This window comes from Tiliqua scincoides, chromosome 1 (genome assembly GCF_035046505.1).
Source record: "Tiliqua scincoides isolate rTilSci1 chromosome 1, rTilSci1.hap2, whole genome shotgun sequence".
NCBI lineage: Eukaryota > Metazoa > Chordata > Lepidosauria > Squamata > Scincidae > Tiliqua > Tiliqua scincoides.
The window spans coordinates 86593207-86615954 of NC_089821.1; the positions used below are offsets into that span (position 1 = coordinate 86593207).

The 22748-nt window shown below is 41.9% G+C and overlaps 1 protein-coding gene and 1 pseudogene across 1 annotated transcript; one reads left to right on the forward strand and one right to left on the reverse strand.

The window, feature by feature from the left end:
• Positions 1-254: 254 nt before the first annotated feature.
• Positions 255-20877, reverse strand: MCM6 (minichromosome maintenance complex component 6). The gene is made up of 17 exons (XM_066633018.1): positions 20771-20877; positions 18565-18711; positions 17582-17692; positions 16444-16693; positions 15562-15727; positions 14774-14919; positions 13334-13484; positions 9782-9923; positions 9435-9576; positions 9185-9292; positions 8056-8211; positions 7573-7701; positions 4514-4675; positions 3476-3611; positions 1644-1808; positions 1003-1142; positions 255-695 (listed from the first exon to the last, which is right to left on the reverse strand). The coding sequence occupies exons 1-17, from the start codon at positions 20875-20877 to the stop codon at positions 582-584; spliced, it is 2472 nt and encodes an 823-aa protein (XP_066489115.1). The 3' UTR covers positions 255-581.
• On the forward strand, positions 5730-5848 carry LOC136637977 (5S ribosomal RNA; annotated as a pseudogene).
• Positions 20878-22748: the final 1871 nt, after the last annotated feature.

Sequence of the window (22748 nt, forward strand, 5' to 3'; positions counted from 1 at the left end):
CGTATACATTGTATAGGTGGGTTTTTCACAAGGATTCCATGGCATCCCTGGCTGGTTTTCACGGTTTCCCAGGGAGCCACAGCTCAAAGTTTGGGAACCACTGCTGTATGAGTTGAGAGTCGCAACCTAAACAAGATACTGTTCATTTAAACTGATGTTTTGGGTTTATTTCAAAAACACAGTAAGAAAAACAAATAATATTGAATAAAGGTATATAGACAAACTTTATTTAATTATCACAAATATAAGGTGAAAAAATCTACAGCATAAAATCTTGCTATGGAACTACTGAAGAATGATGCAAAATGTTCTGTTAAGTAAAATACAAAATCAGCATTAAAGAGAAGCACTAGTTTCTTTCCAAACAGTTCCTTTATCAGGTTGCCTGATTCCTTCCTTAGAAAGGATATAGAATTTTACTTAGATAAAAGATATTTAAAAGTGTCCGGGTGGGTGAATTTTGTGACAAAGCCTTTTTGGAGTAGTCAGCTATGGTATGTACAGTGGTGATGGTTATCAGAAAGTGAGTACTGATCTCTAGGAAGAAACTGATACATTGTTCCCCTGTTACTTCATAATCCCTAGTCTTCCAGCAAGTAGTTAGGATTAACTACCAGATACGGGTCTTCCTCAAAGCTTTCTTCTTCTGTGGAATCTTTCAATCCAGTCTGGGTGAGCTCAATTAGAATGTGGTCCTAAAACAGAGAGAGATTCTTCATTAAGTTATGTTTGAAGACTTCGAGGTCATGCACTATGATAGTTAAATGTTCCACTCACAAGCATACAGTAAGCGCCACTCATTTGAACTCCAATTTACTTCCAAATAGGCATGAGCTCATCGGACTCTGGTACTAAAATCTGAGTAAACATGCTTAGAATAAACGCTGTAAACTCATCAAATCTCCACATCAGCTATTTGCACTACACCTTTTATTTGAGGAATTCAGAGTCTCATTCTGGCTCCAAAAGGAGCCCACTGATGCAGAGTAAAAGCATACGTACATAATGTGTAAGGCGATGGATGACTTTCTCTATTATCTTCTTTTTGTTGATAAGCTCCTCTTCAGAATCTATTTCTGACTCAATTTCCTTCAAATACCAGTTGATGAGTTCACTCTTTCTTAAGGAAGCATCATCATCTTCTGCAAAGATGCACGGAAAAGTGGCATATATAATACTTGATAGCTCTCTAAAGTGTTCAATATACTTCATACACATTATCTTAGTAATGCTGCCTACAACCTTGTAAGGGAGGTCAGCATGATCATGCCCATATAGGGGCTCTCTGGTTGTGAACATTGCTTCCATATCACAGGGTTGTATCCTAACCTGTTCAGGGCACATGGGACATCATCATAAGGTTCTCCTCAGAAGAAGCTTTCAGCCCTTACAGCAGTAAACAAATAGATTAGGTTTCACCCATACACCAATGACTGAACAGAGGCACTGCTAGCATTGTCATGATTTTCCATAGAATTTGTCTTTGTTGGGACTTGCCTTCACAACCTAGACGGATATTCAGTGGTCTAGCTCTTTCTAAAAAACGCATCTATTTGCAGCTAAAACTCACTTGTTAAATTCACCATTTCAAATGGCCTTTAAAAGCACTTAACCTGTTGTGAACTTGCTAAGCCTGTTCTTACCTTCTTCAGATTTCCTCAGATGCATCACAATGAGGTTAGAGATTCTGCGATATTCAAGGAAACTAAGCCTTAGGGAAGCCTTGGGTGCTGAATCTTTGCTTAAACTGTCAGCCTGGCCATTGATACCATTCACCAAGCCATTAACAACTGCAGTTTCTCCATCTCCTGCAAGCATGGGAAAGTGTTTGCATACATTAGACTGAGGCACATGACTCAACAAAATGTAACCTGCTTTATTCCAAACAAAACACTCAACACTTGTAACTATGGTGATTGCCAGTTGCGATTGTGTCACCTAGATGTTCTTTGATGACCAACAGCCCTGCTATTACTTAAGGGCTCAAAATCATGATCTGGCTGCTAAAACCAACTTATGGATTTAGGAATAATGAGACTTCTACTTGCCTTCTGGTCAGGAAGTCTTACTGATTAAAATGTATACAGGTCGCATCTTGTTATCCACTAAGGTTCCATTCCAGAACCCCTAGCGGATAAAAAAACAGTGTAAAAATAGATTTAAATACCCATTTCCAGGTTTCTTGCCCCTCCATTGCTCCTAATGTAATAAGGCCATGCCTCAGCAATTGCAGGGGTTTGATTTTTGGGACTCCTGCTGGTACCATAAAATGTGTAAAATAAAAGCAATTTTTTAAAAATTAAAAAGTGCATCCCTTTACAATTGTGGTTTAAAAACAGCTTTTCTTACTGTTGTAGAGAGGTAGTCAGCAATTAGAAATGCAAAGAACCCCTTGCCTTTGCCTGGCTCAGCTGAAGAATGGAATGATCTTTTGCATGACTATCTCTCTACAACAGTAAGAACAGCAGTTTTTTAAACTGTGATTTTAAAGGGATGCATTTTTCCCCTTCTCCAGGGATTAGCACATTTGCAGTGGCCATTCGTGTTGAGTCAAATCCGTGTATAAAAAAATCCGTGTATAACAAGGTTGGACCTGTATAAGGCTTCACAGCAAAACCCTTGGAGCAACTCACAATAAAAAAACACAAAAAACCATGGACAACCTAAAAATGATATTCTGGAGACACTAAGGATGGGCTACCTACCTCCTAATATACAGCACTGAGCTGGTGGAGTGAACTATAACTGGGAGAAAAAGCAGACTGGAGGGAATAATGAATCAAGTAAAATAGCCAACGTAGACAGAGAAGCGGTACACACTTATTTCTGTTCACTTCCTGCTTTATGATGCAATTTCCTGCTTAATGACATTACTCCTGGCCCCCAGCAGGAGCCATGAATTCTATTTGGCCCGCTGTATGAAATAAATGATATCCCAACTTAGATCTTCTAGCCAGATATGCAAGATAATCCCTTGGATAATCTTAATGCATTGGGGTTGGGGGAGAAAAGGTATCTGGAATGAAACATTCCTTCATGTAGGTAAGACACAGGCCATGTACGACTTTAAACACCAGAACTATCACTTTGAACTGTGCCTAGAAACAAAAGTACATCTATCAAGATTGGTGTAAAATATGGCCAACAGCCCACATAAGTTAAAATTTTCAAGGGCACTTCACACATACGCTTTGTATTCACAAACTAATTCCCAACTATGAAATACATAAGAACAGTCATCTATACGTATAAAATGCAGCATTTCCTCCAAAAAGCATGCAAATTGTGGAAGAGAAGGACTGAGGTCTTCTGCACGGTATACTGAAGGGATGTGTGACATGTAATCACCCTTTACAACTGATGTTTTGTCACATGCTTTGTATTCAGAAATTAATTCCAGAGTACAAAGTATACCATAGGAAATAGTCACTAAAAGTAGTCTTATAATACACGACTCATTTGCAAAATTTCTTACCAGTGACTCCATCCTGGGCCTCAGTTTCTTCAATGGACTGTTCCTCATCTTGGTCCAGATTGATATCTGGAGTCTCAACTCTGATGATAGATTTGTTCAATAACCTGAAAGCTTCCTTCACATGTTTTGGATGAACCTAGTCACAGCGTTTAAGGAGAGCCAGGTGAGCAAAGCAAGATGGTTGAAAACAGTTAAACACTAAGGCTCACTATTCATTAGTCCCTCAAAAGAAAAAAGAAGTGTTTTAACCACCACTAGTATTAAATTGTAAGTTTAAGGTATATCAAGAAATGTTCTTTGCTTGCAATAACTTTGAAAACCCATCTAGGACTTTTATCTTTCGGGCACCAAGTGCTTTTATCAGTCACGTATTGCTATGCTTTTATCAGCCACATATCAGTCATGTATTAGATGAGTCTATAAAGTTATGCTGGCAAATATCTTTGGGTTCCAACACTCTTTTTCCTGTTAAAGGAAAACTCACTCTGAGGCTAACTTCACCCCAGGGAGCTGATAGAACCAGATACTGTACAGATCCACTACCAAAAGTCTATAAAAACTTTTACAAAGTTACACAAAATTGATACAAATGGTATTTCATTCAAACACTGGTAAAGGAATTTCCATGCCTGATTTACAAACAGCATTCCATCCAGAAGATTAAAGATTTGCATGCAACTCAAAAACTTAACAGAACTTGCTCAGCGGTTCTCAAATTTTTTTGGTCTCTGGAGCTCTTTACATTCCTAAGAGGAGCCTCAGGGAGCCCCATTAGTGCATGCATGGAGTCTCAGAGAGCCTCAGTGCAAACTGGGCAGAAGGCAGTCATTTATAGTGTGCTTGTGGAGACCTAAAGCGTTCTTAGGGTGCCCCAGGGCTTCTAGGAGAATACTTTGAAAAACACTGATCTGAAGGTTTGCTTTTGGATCCCTTCCTCCCTGGGACTAACATACATTAGGCCACTTAAACTGAACCACATGGGCATACTCCAACAAAGAACCACCATGCCAAACACAATTCCATTAAAAACACTGTTACCTCATCACAGCAATGCATCCGTGCCATTGCTTCCGACAGTCGAATCATGCTCTCCAGCTGTCGTACTGTAATTCTCCATGATGATTTTGTAACACCAGAGCCATCTCTCTGGCGTAGACGCTTATACTGTTCAACTATAAAATCCTCCGACTCTTTAGAAATCTGGATTGGATTAAAGTAATAAAAACAGTGTAAGCTATAGGTGAATTGAACATCACTTTCTATATTCACTGGAAAAAGCTAACGGTCCATTCCAAAGTGGATCAACCACTGGGGGTGGTTTTGGATCCACAGCTTCTCCTGAATGCCCAGGTGACAGTGGTGGCCAGGGAGGCCTTTGTCCAGCTTCAGTTTGTGCGCTGGCTGCAGCTGTACCTGTGTCAGTTAGATCTGGCAACAGTGGTCCATGCCTTGGTGACATCCCATTTAGACTACTGCAATGCTCTCTACGTGGGGCTGCCCCTGAAGATGGTCCAGAAATTGCAGTTAGTATAGAATGCAGCAGCCCATGTGGCTGCAGGGGCTCGACAGCTTGACTCAGCTGAGCCGCTGCTCTGGCGGCTACACTGGCTGCCTGTTTGTTTCTGGGCTCGACTAAAGGTGCTGGAACTTATCTTTAAAGGCCTATATGACTTGGGACTACAGTAACTGAGGGATACTGCCTACTCCCATATAATCCTGCTTGCTCTCTTAGGTCATCTGAAATGACCCTGTTGAGAGTGCTGTTGCAGGGAGAAGTGATGGGTGTGGTGGCAAGACACAGGGCTTTTTCATGTGTGGCACCACTTTCATGGAACTCATTACCAGAACATCTAAAATCTGCCCCTTTGAAAGTTTTCTGGTGAGACCTAAAAACATTTTGATTTATATTAGCTTCAGGGGGTGGGTAAAGGGGGAGCATTCCTGGTTGACTTTTATGTAACCTGTTTTTATTGTGTATTCATGTGTTTTCAGTTGGTTGTGTATTTTTTTTACCTGTCACCACCTAAATTATTGCTGAAAAAGCAATCTTGTACTGGCATGCCTTATATATTTTTGATTATAGCTTGCATACAGTTGAATTTGCAAGACAGTTGAATTTGTATTTGGTTGTGTGTTTTACCTTACTTCATTGCATTCATCCACAAGAATAAAGAAAAGATCAAATCTTGACATGATGGGGGCTGACAAATTTTTGTTCTGTTTCAGAGACTTTGCTCTGAATTGTAAATACATGTTACATAGGAATATTACCCTGCATATGCCCAATCTCGTCTGATCTCGGAAGCTAAGCAGGGTCAGGCCTGGTTAGTACTTGGATGGGAGACCGCCTGGGAATACCGGGTGCTGTAGGCTTATACCATAGTCTTTCGAGACTGAAGGTTGCCAACCATTTTTATGGGTTTTTAGAATTATTATACTACTGCTGGGCTGGTTTTAAATGATCTAGATTTTAACTGTACAGAAAAAAATAGTCTGTACAGAAAAAAAATAGTTTGTACTGTATTTTAATGTTTTATTTAATTTTTGCTTATGCCAATAAAGGTTTTGGAATGGATTTTAACTATACACTGTTTTGAAAGCTGCCTTGGGCTTTTGGAATGGCAGGGTATAAATAAATGAATACATGATTGAATATATAAATTTAGATTCAACATTTTGCTGACCATTATTACTTGCCTAAACATTATAGTTTACTGAGGGCCCAATCCTATCCAATTTTCCAGTGCCGGTACAGCCATGCCAATGGGGGTGTACTGCATCCTGTGGTGGGGAGGCAGTCACAGAGGGCAAATTTGTTCCCTTACACTGGGGCTGCATTGCAGCTATACCAGTGCTGGAAAGTTGGATAGGATTGGGCCCTAAGGCAGCACAAAAGGAGAGATATGGTTTTAAAATAATTAAATTTGCAAGATCAAACAACAAAAAACTAACAGTTTGGCAAATACAAATTGTCCCATATCAATGCAACAGATGTTGACAGTAGAGGTTGACGTTAGATACAGGACATGTTAATTAATGAGCTGGAATTCTACTTAGGTTGGGAGCTGTACCAACAACCAAGTATGAACTAACCACAGTCAGTTCTCATTATCTGTTAGGGTCAGGTTCCTGGAAAACCTAGTGGGTACCAAATTAGCAGACATCAAATCATTGAGCCTATGAGAAAAACAGGGAAACCTCTTCATCATACACTCTATGAACTTTGTGAACATGAATTTTGACTTGAAGTCTACAGGGCTGGGTGAAAGTGACGGCTCATCAACTTCTCCAACATCTGATGCTTCCTTCTCTGTGATAGATATCCCTTGATGTGTTTAAGGTTGTGGCAATTGCAATTTCTCTGTGCTGGCTATCCCTTGACTTGTTGAAGGTTGCAGGCCCAACAATGGGGTCTCAGAGTTCAGCATTGGGGAGGGGGTTGCTTCACTTATCTCCTGTCTCCTTCCCTGGGCTTGCTGAACCCCAGAGCAGACCTCAGGTAGCCTTCCAGAGGCCTCTGCCTTACTGCCCTGCCACACTGGCAGGGTTGTGAAGGTTCATCTGGAGTCTCTGAGATGGTGCTCAAGATGGTGAGCAAGCTTGGAAGCGGACACAAAAGTGTCCGACGATTCTCCATGGGCCAATACCAATGCCCATTTGATGCAGAAAATTGACCTAATCCGGACAACTTTCTCAGAAAAATCAAGGCGTATAATTGGCTGGACTCAATTACTGCAACTCCCTTCCCCATCAGCAATATACTGTATACATGCCCCCCCCCCGTGCACAGTGTTGGTGCTGCCTTCTGCTCAGAGGGAGGCCACTGTCTCTTCTCTTCCTCCTTCCACAACCTCGCTTGTCCCCATCTACCTGGTGCTGTGCCAAGCCCCAAGTGCACTGTCACAGTATTCGCAGATTACAAAAACAGTCATGGATAATGAGGTAGGTGGCAGTTCTGCCCCTCGAAGATAAGTGAAATCGTAGATAGCGAATTTACATATAAAGGGAACTGACTGCATTATAAATTCTGGATCAGCTAACATGCAAGGGTGTGAGACTGTGCTCAAACTCCAAGAAGATCTAAAGACTCAAAATACCTTTGGCTTAAATTGCCTGGCAAACAGAAGGTACCTCCTGATATCATCCAGTGAATACATTCGATCAATTGATTCTTCTATCCTGGAATGAAGATCCACAATGCGCCTAGCAATGGCATAATCTGTAACCTAGGAAGCAGAGGGTGTTGTTAGGACAGGTTTACCGGAAGCTACAATCACTATCACAGCAGATTAAGAAGGGGGCGTCCAGGAGATCAACTATATCCAACTGGACTGCTTCTGTTTAGGCAACCTCTTCAGCAACATTTCCATTAAAAATAGGTTCTAACACACAATTAGATAGCATCTTAGCTCAGTCAATGACTTTGTTTGGGTACATTAAGGTTCTCTTTCCAATTTTAGAATGAAATGCTGAAAAAGCAATCTCATACTGGCATGCCTTATATATTTTTGATTATAGCTTGCATACAGTTGAATTTGCAAGAGAGTTGAATTTGTATTTGGTTGTGTGTTTTACCTTACCTCATTGCATTCATCCACAAGAATAAAGAAAAGATCGAATCTTGACATGATGGGGGCAGACAAATTTATGTTCTGTTTCAAAGACTTTGCTCTGTCATAACGTCCGCCAACTGGATTTGCTGCTGCCAAAATGGACGTTCTGGCATTCAAAGTAGCCTGGTAACAAACAATTATTATTATTATTATTATTATTAACAGTATTTATATATCACTTTTCAACAAAAAGTCCACAAAGCGGTTTACAGACAAAGTCAAATAACTAAATGGCTCCCTGTCCCAAAAGGGCTCACAATCTAAAAGATGCAAAACACCAGCAGACAGCCACTAGAAAAGACACTGCTGGGGTGAGGAGGGCCAATTACTCTCCCCCTGCTAAATAAAAGAGGAGCACCCACTTGAAAAAGTGCCTCTTACCCAGTTAGCTGGAGTGAACAAGCAGAAACATTTCTAAGCAAAAGGAATTGTTAATAAGTTAAGCGAAAAACTATCTTGGACAAACACTTTCAATGGCACCTAGACATCTGTTTGATCAACTGTATAGCACCACAGGGACTGACTTACAGAAATAGACAAATGGGAACCAAATAATAACAAAGGAAAATAATGAAGTCTAGAGGCAGATGTTATTGGAACTAGGAGAAGGCAAACCGGTCTCTTCATTATGAGGACAGGTTTTATATCCTCACATGACACATTTTTTGAATAAATACGTGCTATTAGTGCTCTTACAGAAATCATAGTCCTGCCCCCCCAGTCAACACATGCTGAAGACCACAGACATTACTGAAGTAATGTATACTTTACAGCAAGCAGACTGATCCTGTGGAATTTGCCTCTGAGCAAACACAGTGAGTTCAGTGGGGCTTCCTCAAAATAAAGGTGCTTAGACTTGGTGTGCCCAGGTACTTTTGTGACTGTGAATTTTTTTTTTTCCAGAGATAATTAATGGTAGAAGCAGTGCAAGAAAATTGTTTATGTTTACAAAGCTTAATTTTGATTTAATGTTCCAAAAGAAGAAAAGCTCTGTTGTAGATAATGGCAGAATGACTCTATGGTGGAGGGCTAAAACAGAAATGGTTTTCTTAGTTTTATTTAAAAGGAAAGTGGCAGACATAGAGCAGCTATTCACCTTAACTCCTGCTTTAGTAATTGAGATGGTCTGTTGTTCCATTGCTTCATGAATGGCAACTTGATCTCTCATGTCCATTTTGTCAAATTCATCAATGCAACACACTCCCTAAAAAAGGAATAAAAATACAAGATCGATTCAACTCTCCTTCTGTACTAAGGTAACTCAAAGAAAAATCACACCCTTCTTTGGAAGTGCAAACTTCTACAAGGAAGCTGGAGGGCTGAAATGCTGCCAACAAAAAACTTACATTGTCTGCCAACATCAGAGCTCCGGCTTCAATAACAAATTCATAGGACTCTTCATCTTTCACAACGGCAGCTGTCAAGCCAGCAGCGCTTGAGGCCTTTCCACTGGTGTAGACGGCTCGTGGGCTGAACTCCTCCACATGTCTGGTGGGTCAATCAGTATGGAAATCAGGGTTACTTCAATATATCACAACATTTACAAAGCAGCAAATGTAACACTACTTGATCTGTAGGACTTCAGCACCTGTATATATATCATATAGGTGGCTACCTGCTTGGTTGTCAGTGTTAAGCAAGAGTAACTAACAGTTGACCAGGGAAGGATAATTCTAAGAGGGACTTAACTCACTTAAGAAACTGACTCTTGGCAGTACTTGGATCGCCAACAACACAGACATTAATATCCCCACGCAATGAAGTGCCTTCAGAGGTTGTCTTTGGTACTCCACCAAACAGCATGAGTAGAATCCCTCGCTTCACTTCATCATTACCTGCGGTGCAAAGTAAATAAATTGTGAACTCTTTTGTGAATGAACAAATACAGACAGCTTTTTGAACAGAACACAACTGCATTCTATTTGCTATACTGGAGCAGTGATTTTCAATTTTTTCGTCTCATGGCACACCAATAAGGTTCTAAAATTGTCAAGTCACACCATCAGTTTTTGGACAATTGACAATGCACACCTTTCTATTGGTGGGGGGCTCATATCCCCAATGATCCTATTAATAAATGACCCTCCACCAAACTCTTGCGGCACACCTGGGGACCATTCGTGTCACACCAGTGTGCCACGGCGCAGTGGTTGAAAATGGCTATACTGGAGGTATATCCATGCATTAAACAACTGCTGGGGCTTTAAAACTTGCTTCAGAAATTCAAAGAAACGGATTAAAACCTTTGGCAAGTTTCCCTTCTGACTGAGCAACCTGGCAAATTGCCTCAGAAATGTCTCTAAAATCATTACTATTTCACCACCTGTCCTGTGACAGTAATTGTAACCAAGGAATGTGAACTAAACAAAAAAGGGCTCAATCGTGCTAAGATTACAGCTCTAAGTAACTTCAGTTGGACAACTCACACTCAAGGCGATTACCAAATTGACACAGCAGTCATCAGAAACAATTGGTGAATCAGAGTCCAAGTTCAATACCTGCTATCAGGGTGCAGAGATCATTGGATAAGACAGAGGGAGGCACAGAAATTATGTAAAGAGCACTGCAAGTCTGCATGGTTGCAGTAACCCTTTGAAGACAAAGTGTCTACAAAAGTGTCATGTGCACATAAGCACAGTACGTGCACATGTGGGCTTGTCTGCCTGTCTCTTTTGGAGGCATCTCTGTACTGACTGTCACATTAGTGACACATCCTAATAGGGAACATGGGAGAATGCAGATAATCCCTAAAGTATTCTCAGTGGTGCTGCCTGACAACAAGGTTACCAGGATGTGCACTAGTGAGAAGCAAGTTGCATCTGTTTGCCAATAAACATTTGTATTTATTTCTTAATACGGCCTCATGTGTTTGAAGTCCCAACTTATCACACGGTGTCAGAAATGACACCAAACAGGCTCCTGAAACAGGGTAGGTACAGCTGAACTATGGGCAAAGAGGTCAGTATATCAAGTACATGAGGAGCATAACTTAGTCAAAAGACAACTAGCTGTGCAAGATAAAAATGACTCAGGAATATAAGACACTGACCTGAACATACCAAGATTTACTGGGAGATCTTGGCTGCTGATCAAGAATACCATCTGAATATATAAAGCAATTATCCTGCGATCCACCCATATAGAAAGGTGCCATTTACACTTTGTGACAAGCTCAGAGAGGAAATGGCAGATGGGAACATTAAAGATCATACAGAAAGTTCAGGAACCCACAGAATCGGTAAATTTAGTGGTCATTGCAGTGAATCTATGGGGAAGTTACAAGTATGTTTAGACTCCAGAATCCTTAACAAGTCTATCAAGAGGGAGTATTTCAAACTTCCTACTAGGAAGGAAATCATGGCCCAGTTGACAGCGCTTGATGTTCTTATTTTTCCAACAAATTAGACACATCCTCCAGCTTTGGGCAGTTATAGCTCACAAGACAGCTCCAAACTTTTGTATGTTTAATACCCTGTTTGAAGGATATGGTTTTCTGTGGCTCCCATTTCAAATAGCTGCAGCTCCACAAAATCATTTACATGATATACGAGCACATTTACAGATATTATCTGGGGCTCAACCAAAGCTGAACATGACCTACAGCTTTGGAAGTCCTTAGATGCGACAAGGGCTACAGATTTAAAATTAAATAAAGAAAGATGTTGCGTGGGGTGACATTCCTGGATGATAGGTTCTCCGTAAGAGGGTGACCCTGACCAAAGAAAAGTAGATGCTATTGAAATGATGCCATGGCCCCAGTTCAAAAAAGACAAGCACCGGTACTTGGGAACACAGTTAACTCTCTTGGGAAATTTATCATAAATAACTGCACCTTTCTGGACACTTCTGGAAAACAAACACGAATGGTCATGGGAAGCACAGCAAAGGAAAGCATGGAGTATCCTGAAACAGCGGCTTGTCACAGCTGTTGTGTGGAAGGCCATTTAAGATTTCATTAGATGTGTAGCAGCCAGGAGTTGGTGCAACAATTCAACCAATTTATGGGGATCATATATGCATCTAAGACATTGACGGAGGCAGAAAGGATCTATGCCCAGAAAAAGAACACATGGATCAATCATGAAGCTGCCATGGTGAATTGTTTACCTGTAACTCGCAAACATACTTGATAGTTACAGGTTATTACTTCCTTATCCAGAGACCTGCTCTTTGCATAGTGTACCAGTGATAGCTAGTATGAAATTTGCAAGGCATGGGATTCCATGGGAGCTTCCCAGCAACAACACACCTCAATTTTCCAGTTCAAAGTTCAAGCAGCTTGCAAAGAACTGGGGCTTTCATCCCACTCTTACAGTCTCCCTTACCCTCAATCCAACAATCATGTGGAAAGATCCATTCAGACAGTAAAAGCCCTGATGACATAAGCAGCTGACAGCAGACATATTTAAAGCATTACTGACATACTACAGTATGCCTACAGAAAATGGGTGGTCCCTAGCTCTGTTACTCAAGGTGCAAAGAATATACTCCACACTACCTATTTGCTGTGGTACAAAGGAAAAAAAGTGCTGTAACAACAACAAAAACAGCATTTTGATAACACAGCATGGGCACTTCCATAAGATGGAGTACGCATGAGAAATTATATTTCCAATACATAGGACCAGATGAGTACAGTCAATGGAAGTCTCATCCAGTTCAGACAGACCGTGGGGGCCCATTTTGGTATAATCATTGCGGACTCAGAGCACTCTCATCAAAATATTTAATGGCTGGACTCTACAAAAACACTTTTGGTATTTTTGCAGGAGCAAGACCACCACCAAGCTAAACCAGCAAGAACAATCTGAAGACTCTTGGGAGGAACAGGTACTCTGACAATCAGAATGGGCAGCGAAAGCTCCATAAAGATTCACAGAGGATCTTCAAAAGGGTAGAGATGTGGTAGACCCACTCCAGACTGGAGAAGGTTCTTGTAGTGATAGGAGAATGCAATTCAGGAGGAGAAAAGGGGAAAATCCTGGATGTACTTTGTACGAAGCTCTGTTTTTCTTTCTTGGTTCAAACCAGCACCAATCACAAAATACTCCACACTGGAAATTGTGAAATATTTTTACTGTTCTAAACACTATTCATATTTTGGTTCAGAAGTTGCACCACCAGATGGGGATAAACACTTGAAAAGTGGAATTTGAAAGCTATCAGTTGACCTAAAATAACACTAAACACTGAGAGCAATCACCACTCTCCTGACTGTAACATAACCTGGTAATTAAAATCTTACCGTGTATGGTAGGAAAGAGGCTGGTACAAAGGTTGTGATAAAGATTTTTATCTTGACTCATTTCAAATACTTTTTCCCATTCTTTCACTGACATCTGGTTTTTAATGCTTTCTGCAGTCTGTTCCTCATCTCGAAGTTCTTTACCACCAAACTAAACAAAGGGAGGGAATTATACAATGATAAAACTGTGGCATAGATCAAGAAATAATATTCCAATGCTATCCTCCCCCTCCCCCAGTGCAGCTGAGCCAAAAATCAGCGCACTTATCAGGGAGGGGCAGACTTGAGGCTTCGGCAGGAAAGGGGATTTAAATCTCCCTACCCCGTGCCAGCCTCCTGCTCTGCAAGGGGTCTCTTTGGACCTGGGCTAGCAATCTTGCTAGCGCAAATCTGAGAACGGGGACAGGGAGGCTATTGCCAGAGGTGACAGGATCTGGACCAAGCCATTGCAGCTGGATTCACCCCCTCCTGCAGCCTCTCCCTGGGAGAGCCATTACACCCTCTCCCCACCCAGTTTTGCCCTCTTCCCTGCCTGTTCCATTCGTGGTGAAGCCCAGTAGGACTGGGTCATTACTTAGGAAGTTTAAGTTTTGAAGCAAAAGGTAGGGAGCAAGATTGTTACAGCTGACCAAGCTGATTTTTTCCAGAATGGAAATATTTTGGGCTGGATCTAAACATGCAGCAAAATGAGGTAGCAGACTATACCTCTTCTGGTAGCATGTGCGGGGAGGGGGTGTACAATTTCTGAAATTTCCCTCAGATCTAGAAAAGTTCCTAATGTAAAAAGCTAGCACAGGGACAAAGGTACTAACTAACCCAGATGTCACTCTCCTATGCTAATTTTTGCATAGGGAGATTTTTCTATTGTCTGTTCTACAGTAGTTTGCCACTTCATTCTATTTAGGACAGTAACAAATTGAGGAGATGGTAAGACATGCTGAGAGCTAGTTTTGTTTAAAGCTCAAATTAAACAGAAAAACAATTAGAGTTGGTCAGGACTGAAGAGAAAGAGACACAAATCCTAGACTCAGATGGGGTGTTAAATAATTCTTTTTAAAGTTCTAATGAATCTTCAGCTCAGAATGCTGATGATCTGCTTCAAATGTAATGCATGCAAAAGTGGTTTTATAATCACTTAATGATAATGAAAAGCTGCAAACCTGAGGACCCAATCCTATCCAACTTTCCAGCGCTGATGCAGCCTCTGTGCAGCCCCGGAGTAAGGGACCAGACATTCCCTTACCTTGAGGAGGCCTCCATGACTGCACCCCTACTGCAGGACATAGCACACACCCCATCAGCACAGCTGTGTCGGTGCTAGAAAATTGGAAAGGATTGGGCTCTGAACTGCGATACTCAGTATTGCAGAAAAATAAAATCCTACCATCGCTGTCCCAAAAAGAAAAATATTTGAAGTTGTTTTCCTCAAATAAGACTTACCCTTGGGTTTGTTGGTGCAACGTAACATGCTAAAAAGACTAGTTTATAGGATAGCTCTCTGACTCCAAGGGCACGAAGTCCTCTGATGCCTTCTGTTTCATAACCTTCTTTCCCGCTCACGCGAGAGCCAGTTTCTGCCCGTACACCTGTAACGGCAAGGTGAGCCAAGAATGTGTGGTCATTTTCAGTCTACACATTTGAAAAAGGGTGAATACAGTGCTCCTATGAATACACTTCAAAATGCAGGTAAGGGTAATATATTTGGATAGCAACTCTCTGCATGTAACATGAACATAACATAAAGATAATTCTAGACTAACCTTCCCAGTGTGCTAGTTTTCTACATGTACAGAGTGCCTTCTACATGGGGACAAAACACAAACATGGAGTCCCAAACTGCATTCTAGTTATACAGTTACAGGAAAATGGAAGGTTATAGCTAGAGGTGTTTGAAAACGGTGTTTCTTATTTTAATCAGTCCATTCAGTAAGCCTAAGTGTTCAGTAAGATTTAGGCTGCAATCCTATCTTACTCACCAGAAACACACATCTCTAGATATAGATTTTCTGAATATGTTGCTTTATTTTTTCATTTATATCCTGCCCTGCCTTTCTTCCCTCATGGCATATATGAGGTTCCTTGGTGGTCAACCATCCAGGTACTGATCAGGCCCAAACTTGCTTATCTCCAGCAAGGTAGCTGCAATAAGTGCTTTCAGATAAAGTGCTAGCTAGACCATCTCTAGATTACCTCTAAACACTGCACTGTTCTGAAGGAATTCCACTAACCTGGAGTAGACAGCTGGGCTACATCAGGCACAACAATGAGGGAACCTGTAAAGTCACACTTGTCACCAGCCTGAGCTGATTCAACAGCTTCAGCACGCAAGATCACCTCAACACTACGAGGAATGCTTCCCCGGGGCAGTTCAGCCTGTGTTTCCTGAATACGAACCTGAAGAAAACACAGAATGTCAAATGTGGTTAGGGATGGAATTTAAAGGTTTCTGACATATGGATTTTAAAAAGTGTTTTACATTCCTAAGCACCAGCTATAAGGCTGCACAGAATTATTAAACTTCTCCACAGAATGATTAAACAGAAAGATTAAAACACTTAATTGACATACCTGGGAATTTTCAAGCCACCCCAATATCAGTTATGAGTGAATGATTAAAAAAGCAGGCAGCAGAGTTGTTAATAACTCACTCTTAAGCTACTCAATTTACTGACCATCAGTGGACATGCCTCAAGAGAGAATCTAACAAAAACATAAACCTATTTCTACCATATTAAATTAGCGGGCGGGCGGAAGTGGAGATGGAAGCAAGGATGGAAAATTTCTTCTAAAAACAGGGAAAGACCAAAGAAGCAGCAATACAGCACACAAACCCTTTTCTACTATTTTTCTAGTCTTGATTAATGACCTTCTCGGGCAGGTGTAAACCATTATTTGCTAGTCTGGATGAAATGTCAAACTATGGTTTGCAACAAACCAGGAAGAAAAGCATGGCAAGCTCAAAGGTCCCGAAAGGTTTGTTCACATTGTGCAAAACCATAGCTTGGTGTTATATCTGAACCAGCACATTCTAAAAGCCAACCTGGTAACATGACTCATTTATAAAATATTATGCTAACGGAAAAAAAGTCAAGTGAAAATCATGACATTACCTTTTGAAAGTCAACAAATCGGGATTTGTTGGTGTCCAGAAGAAACCGCCTCCTATTGGCACAGACTGGATTTCTGCAGATGTTAGGCTGTGTGTATTTGAACTGTTGCTCAACATCTTTGATAACTGTTTGGCAGTCCAAACACAGAAAAGTTCCGCTCACAAGCTCTGGGTGAACTGGGTGGGTGCGGACCACCTGCCCACTAATACGTGTAAGCGATCCAATTCGGGCTGCTGTCAGTTCTCGAATTCTGTTGAGAGGAAAAATCAGATTTAAAAGCCCTTAAGCTTTACATCATGATCTACAATATCAGATGGGAGCTGCATGTACAATTATGGCCCACTGTTGTCTACGGAAAGAACAAGCTATCCTATAGGTCAACAACAGGATAATAACAGAGTATGACATCAAGGCGGTAGAAGTTTAGCTCCATAATTGGGGCATTTTAGGGAGCAGAGTTGCTGAATGCCAATCCTGTTCCTTTTGACTTTTATATCACAAGATTTCAATCTGATATTTTATTTAAACTGGTAAAAAAAACAACCAAGCAGAAATATTTTACACATTTGAGATTATATACACACAACTAAGATTACTTAAAACAATGAGCACAAGAAAATGGAAGCTACATTTTAAAGCCTTTTTTTAACAACACAACATACTATTAATCAAATCTCTTTGCATACATGTCACAGAGATGGAAGAAAATTTCTCCCATGTGCCTGCACTGTTTGTGCTCATTTAGGGCAGAAGTTTTCCTGCAAGCATAAATTATGATGTGCTCCAAGGTTTTGCTCATCAATCACTAGATTTCTCAGTGTGTGAACTTTGCTCAATGTATCTCTGGAGCAAAGACAGAAAGGTTAATACTGAGACCCTATAGCTTGCAATTCCAGGGTTGTTGAATGAGTGCCCCTGAACTACAAAAGTATCCTCACTAATGGATGGGCATTTCTTTGGCTGCAATCCTATTCACACTTTCCTGGAAGTAAGCCCCATTGACTATAATGGGAATTACTTCTGAGTAGAAATGCATAGGATTGGACTCTTTGTTATTTTGTAGGATTATCACTACTAACTTAGTTCATATTTACAGCATCAATCAAATCCAATGCTTAACATCTTCATAGCGTCTTACTTGTGCCTGGTAGGTAAGTCCTGGAAAGCAACGTAGAAGTCCTTGTTTGGAGGAACATTTCCATGGTCTTTGGCAAACGTCTTTACAGCCCGACACAAGAAAGGATAGACTCTTTAAAAAAAGAGACAGAATTTGTAGTGACATACCTTTAGACTCAAGTTCAAGGTATTTTCTTTCAACCTATGTTGACATATACAGTAACTCTAATGCAAGTTAACTAAAAAGCCCAAATCTAAAATTGTTATGAGATAATGCTATTTGGCATCTTTTCCTAAGAACAACTCAGCAAATATAGATTTTGGAGAGTAAAACTAGGCCCAAATTAAAAAGTACCTTGTTAGCCTTTATATTATATATTATTCCACATTCATCACTTATTTTCCTGATAAAGACTCTTGATGTTGCCTTGTTTAGCAAAAGTAACACACAAATGAGAAGCACTGTAGATGCCACTGCAAAGAAAAGGTATTTTCATATTTCAGGTACCTCTTGCTTGCAAGAAGGCAGGGATTCTGCCTCTCATGCTGTTCCTACCAGACTGGACAAGAATCTGTCAGCAACATGAGGACTTTGGATGACTGGCATTTTGATTCAGAGTGCTGATCACTTAGTACTTCAATTTTACTTAGGGTGCAATCCTAACCTCTTATGTCAGCGCTTTCCAGCACTGACATAAGGGCAATGCAGCTCTGAGGTAAGGGAACAAACTTTCCCTTACATTGAGGAGGCCTCCGTGAGTGACACCCAACTGCAGGATGCAGCACACGTCCCACTGGCACTGCTATGCCAGTGCTGGAAGGTACTGACATAAGGTGTTAGGATTGCACCCTTAGTGTGAATGCATCTGAACAGGTTTTTTAATGCTTTTGAGAAGTCTTCTAATGCAGCTCGGGTCAGGCAAAGATAGAGATAATTAAACGAGCAATCCCAAAAGTGTATTTATCATTAAAAATAATGCTGTCCAACCCACAGCCCTTTCTTACCTATAGAACTCTTCCTGGACTGTGGTAGCAAGCTGCTGATTGAACTGCTCCAAATCCACAAAACTTACAGTTAATGTGTTTCTCTCTGGACGGATCAACTCCTCTGCATCATGCAAGTACTTAACTTCCCCATCACTGTTCTGGAACCTGAAAATAGTCAGATTTTAGGGATGGTTTTACAGAAATGTTTCCCATGTAGCAAGAGCCTGCAGTTATTAAACAAAGCCATAGTCACACATTAAGTGCAACACATGTACCATCTGGTGTATAGTACACACATAACTGCTGACCTTTGTGTACAATTATTCATGGTACAGTCAGTGCATACATCGGTACCTACAACTTCTATTCTACCTTTTCGAGAGATGTTGCCCGTGTTTTCAAGTGAATACAAATAGTCATTCACATAAAAATGAGTACGCACATCCAGGCATCTGTCTGTGTATATAACAGAACATGTGAATGGCCTTTAAATGGCAAGACGATAACAAAGGGATAGAGAATTCTAGTGACAGCCTATCCCATCTTACACAAACAAGGTATGCTCCTATAACAAGTAGCAGTATAGAAGAGGTCTGTGCATGTCTAGTTTTCTGACAGCACTTTAGTGAAAAGATGGCAGTTAAATCTGCAAATAGGACCATTCCTTTTGTGACAGCAACAAGGACTTTGACTTATTCCCTGCCCCCATTTTACTTTTAGAAAAAGACAGTTAAATTGAGACCCAAACTATGTGAGTTTTATTTGTAACAAGAGAGGCCAAAGCTTCAGGTGCTGCTGACCGTACAATATAAATGCTAATTTCTTAACGCTTCATTTGAATCTATGCACAAGCACCTGACTTTGAGACAAAGTTGAATGCCATTGAATTACATTGAATCAAATCAGCTCTTTCTCACAGATGAGGTGAAAAAGCCATATCACTTCTTTACCATAAACACATCTTTATAAAACTTCTCTGAAAGGTTCTGCTTTTGATTAACTCCGGTGCTATAGCCCAAAGTTAGTTGCACAGGACATGTCTATTCAGATTTAAGCTGCAGAGTCGAATGGGAGTTACTGCTTAGTGTGTGCCCACCAAATTGCAACCATACGGTGCCAAGTCCTCTGCATGCTTACTTAACAGCCTCAGAAGCATTAAACTGCAATCAGTGGACTTCTCAGTAAAAATGCTTCTATTAGTAAGGTGCTTTCACAAAACTGACCTTCAAGTTTCCTAAAGGGGTACAGAATATCTCAGGGATACTGCAAAAGAAGATTGCATTGACTAAAAAACAGCACAAACTCCATGGTGCTCTATGATCATATTGAGAAGGGTGCAATACTGTGCACCAGCTATTTTCAACCACTGTGCCGTGGCATACTGGTGTCTCGCGAGTGGTCCACAGGTGTGCCACAGGAATTTGAGGGAAGGTCATTTATTAGTAGGGCCAATAGGGATGTGAGGCCCCCATTGGCAGTATGGTGTGCCTTGTCAATTGTCAAAAACCTGATGGTGTGCCTTGAAAATTTTAGTGCCTTGTCAGTGTGCCGTGAGATGAAAAAGATTGAAAATAACTGCTGTACACACATAACATGATGAACCCCATATTAAGGACCCCTTGGGGTTTGAGGGGAAGAATGCAGCCCAGCTGCTAGCAGGATACAGAAGCTACAAGGGCATGGGACAAGAACTGCACCACTAGGAGATCAAGCACATATCTGACTTGAAAGCAAAGCACACTTAGGGCCCAATCCTATCCAATTTTCCAGCCCCGGTGCAACCACAATGCAGCCCCAAGGAAGGGAACAAATGTTCCCATACCTTAATGGGGCCTCTGTGACTGCTGCCCCACCACAAGATGCAGTGCATGCCCCATTAGCACAGTTGCAGCAGCACTGGAAAATTGGATCGGATTGGGCCCTTCCAACCCCATCCTGTGCACGTCTACTCAGGAGTCAGTCTTTTGTGCAACGGGACTTACAGCACAATCCTATGCCTCTCTACTAAGAAGTAAGTCCCATTGTATCCAATAGGTTTACTTCCAGGAAAGTGCGCATGGGACTGCAGCCTTACTCACAGACAACTGTGCTGTCCTATAGAGGCTTCTCCCTAGGAAGTAGCCTCATTGACCACAGCAGGATTTACTTCCAAGTAAACATTGAGGGGAAGGGACTAGAGCAGGAGGAAGGAAGCCCTGCACTGCAGGACAATCTGCTCACTCACTCCTCGAGGAAGTCCTGGAACAGCTTCTGGCACTTCTCAGCCACCTCGTCGCGGATCTGCTTGGCCGCGCTCCCCGCCGCCCCCCCTGCCGCCACCGCCAGATCCATGGCCGCTCGTCCTCCCGCAGCAGACAAAGAAAGCAGTTCGCGCCGCCGAGGGAACCCGCGTGGCTAGTCGAGCCAATCGGAAGCCTCCGCCAGGCTCGCCCCGCCCCTTTCGAACGCTCCCCGGGAAAAATTTTCGCGCGAACTGTGACGCAACAAAGGGCTGGAGGCGGGGAAGTAGCAATCCGGGAAGTGGAAGGCGGAAGCTGCAAGCAGTACTTAAGCCCCAGGAAAACCGCAGCTAGGTGTATTTCCTCGTGTGCATGGGGTGTAGTGGAAAGGAATGCAACAGAAATCTGAGCTCAAACCACCTGCCAGTGTCTTGTTTCTGCATAGCTTGCCTGGCCCTCTTGGCATCTGACCAGCATGGGTGTGCTTTAAAGCAGTGTTCCTCAACCAGTGGTATGGGTGCCACCAGTGGTACTTGAGGTGGGGGTCTGGTGGCACTCACAGGACCCCTGAACTCCTGCCGCAAGACAAGAACACAACACAGCAAACAGCGGTAGTAGGCTCCAAAGTATGCTTTTCCATGTTCAGAAAAGCCCTCCCATCCACCCTGAGCTTCTTACTATGTCACACCTGACCTTCCAACCCAAAAGTAATCAGCAATGATGTCACTGCCAGTTGCTTCTGCTGTTACTTCAAACTGGTGGACCGTGTGAAGTGGTCCGACAGAAGACAAATGTTGAGAAACACTGCTTTAAAGTGGTGGTCTTCAACCTTTTCCATGTCATAAACCCAACGAAGTATGAGACTGGGGACCCACTGCCAATCCTGCCCCCCTCACAGGAACTCATGTGCCCCCTTTGCCGCGCACCCCTTTCCCCCACCCGCCCCATTTCTCCCCCTTTCTGCATGTTCACAACAACCTTGTGAGGTAGCATCCTAAGCAGGGCTGGTTTAGGAGCTGCAGGGCAAGACAGGCAGGTAGGATTGTATCAAGAACTCGGTTTTGAGAAGGCAAAAATCATTACTGGATTTGATCCAAGCCCACTTTTGCATGGGCTTTGAAAGGTTGCCATGACCACCAAAATGAGGTCCCAACCCACAGGTTGAAGAACACTGCTTTAAGTGATTTCTGCCCAATGTTACATATATGCAACAGGGACCAAATGCGTACACCCGTGGGACAGGCAAAAATGGGTTAAAGTCATGGGATGTGGTCTCCCCCTTGGGGGATATAACCTGGTCTTGCCTTCTTTTGTCCCTTCCCAAGCAAGCAGACTGGGACTTCTGTCCCTCAGCAAATAACTCACTTTGCCTCTTGCTGAACCTGACCCTTCTCTGTTCAGGTTCAGTTTCAAAGGTAGCAGCTTAGCACTGCTGTGCACCAACTCTTGGCCCTCACACTGGAGGACTGTGTCAGAAATTGAGGAGATCAAGTGGTAATAAGCCTTTGAGCCAGCCACTCCAGCAACTGGGCTCTTCTTTCTTGACTGCATGTATTTGAAAATGGGTATTTGTTATATTTTGCATACCATGCAGCACACCCATTCAGCTCAACGTGGAAGAATGTGCTACAAATTTGCCTGTGTAGCTGATGCTGCTCCTCTTTCAGCCCTCTTCCACTTTTCCTTATAATCATATTTTCTTGTTATTTAACAAATGTATAGGCTGCCCTTCTAGGAGCTCAAGGCACTTTGACAGGTAGGTTAGACAGAGAATGTGACTGGATCAAAGTCACCCAGGTGGTTTCATGGTTGAGCAGAGACTTCAACCTGGAATATCCTAGGGTTAGTTTAGCCCCCTAACCAAGACAGCACATTGTGACCAAAGATCTTTCTAGAACAGTGTGAAATAGCACTTTTTAGACTTCTCTCTACCTGCTGTTAGATCTGCAGTGTTTTTTACAGGCCTTTGCTTTTTAGAATGGT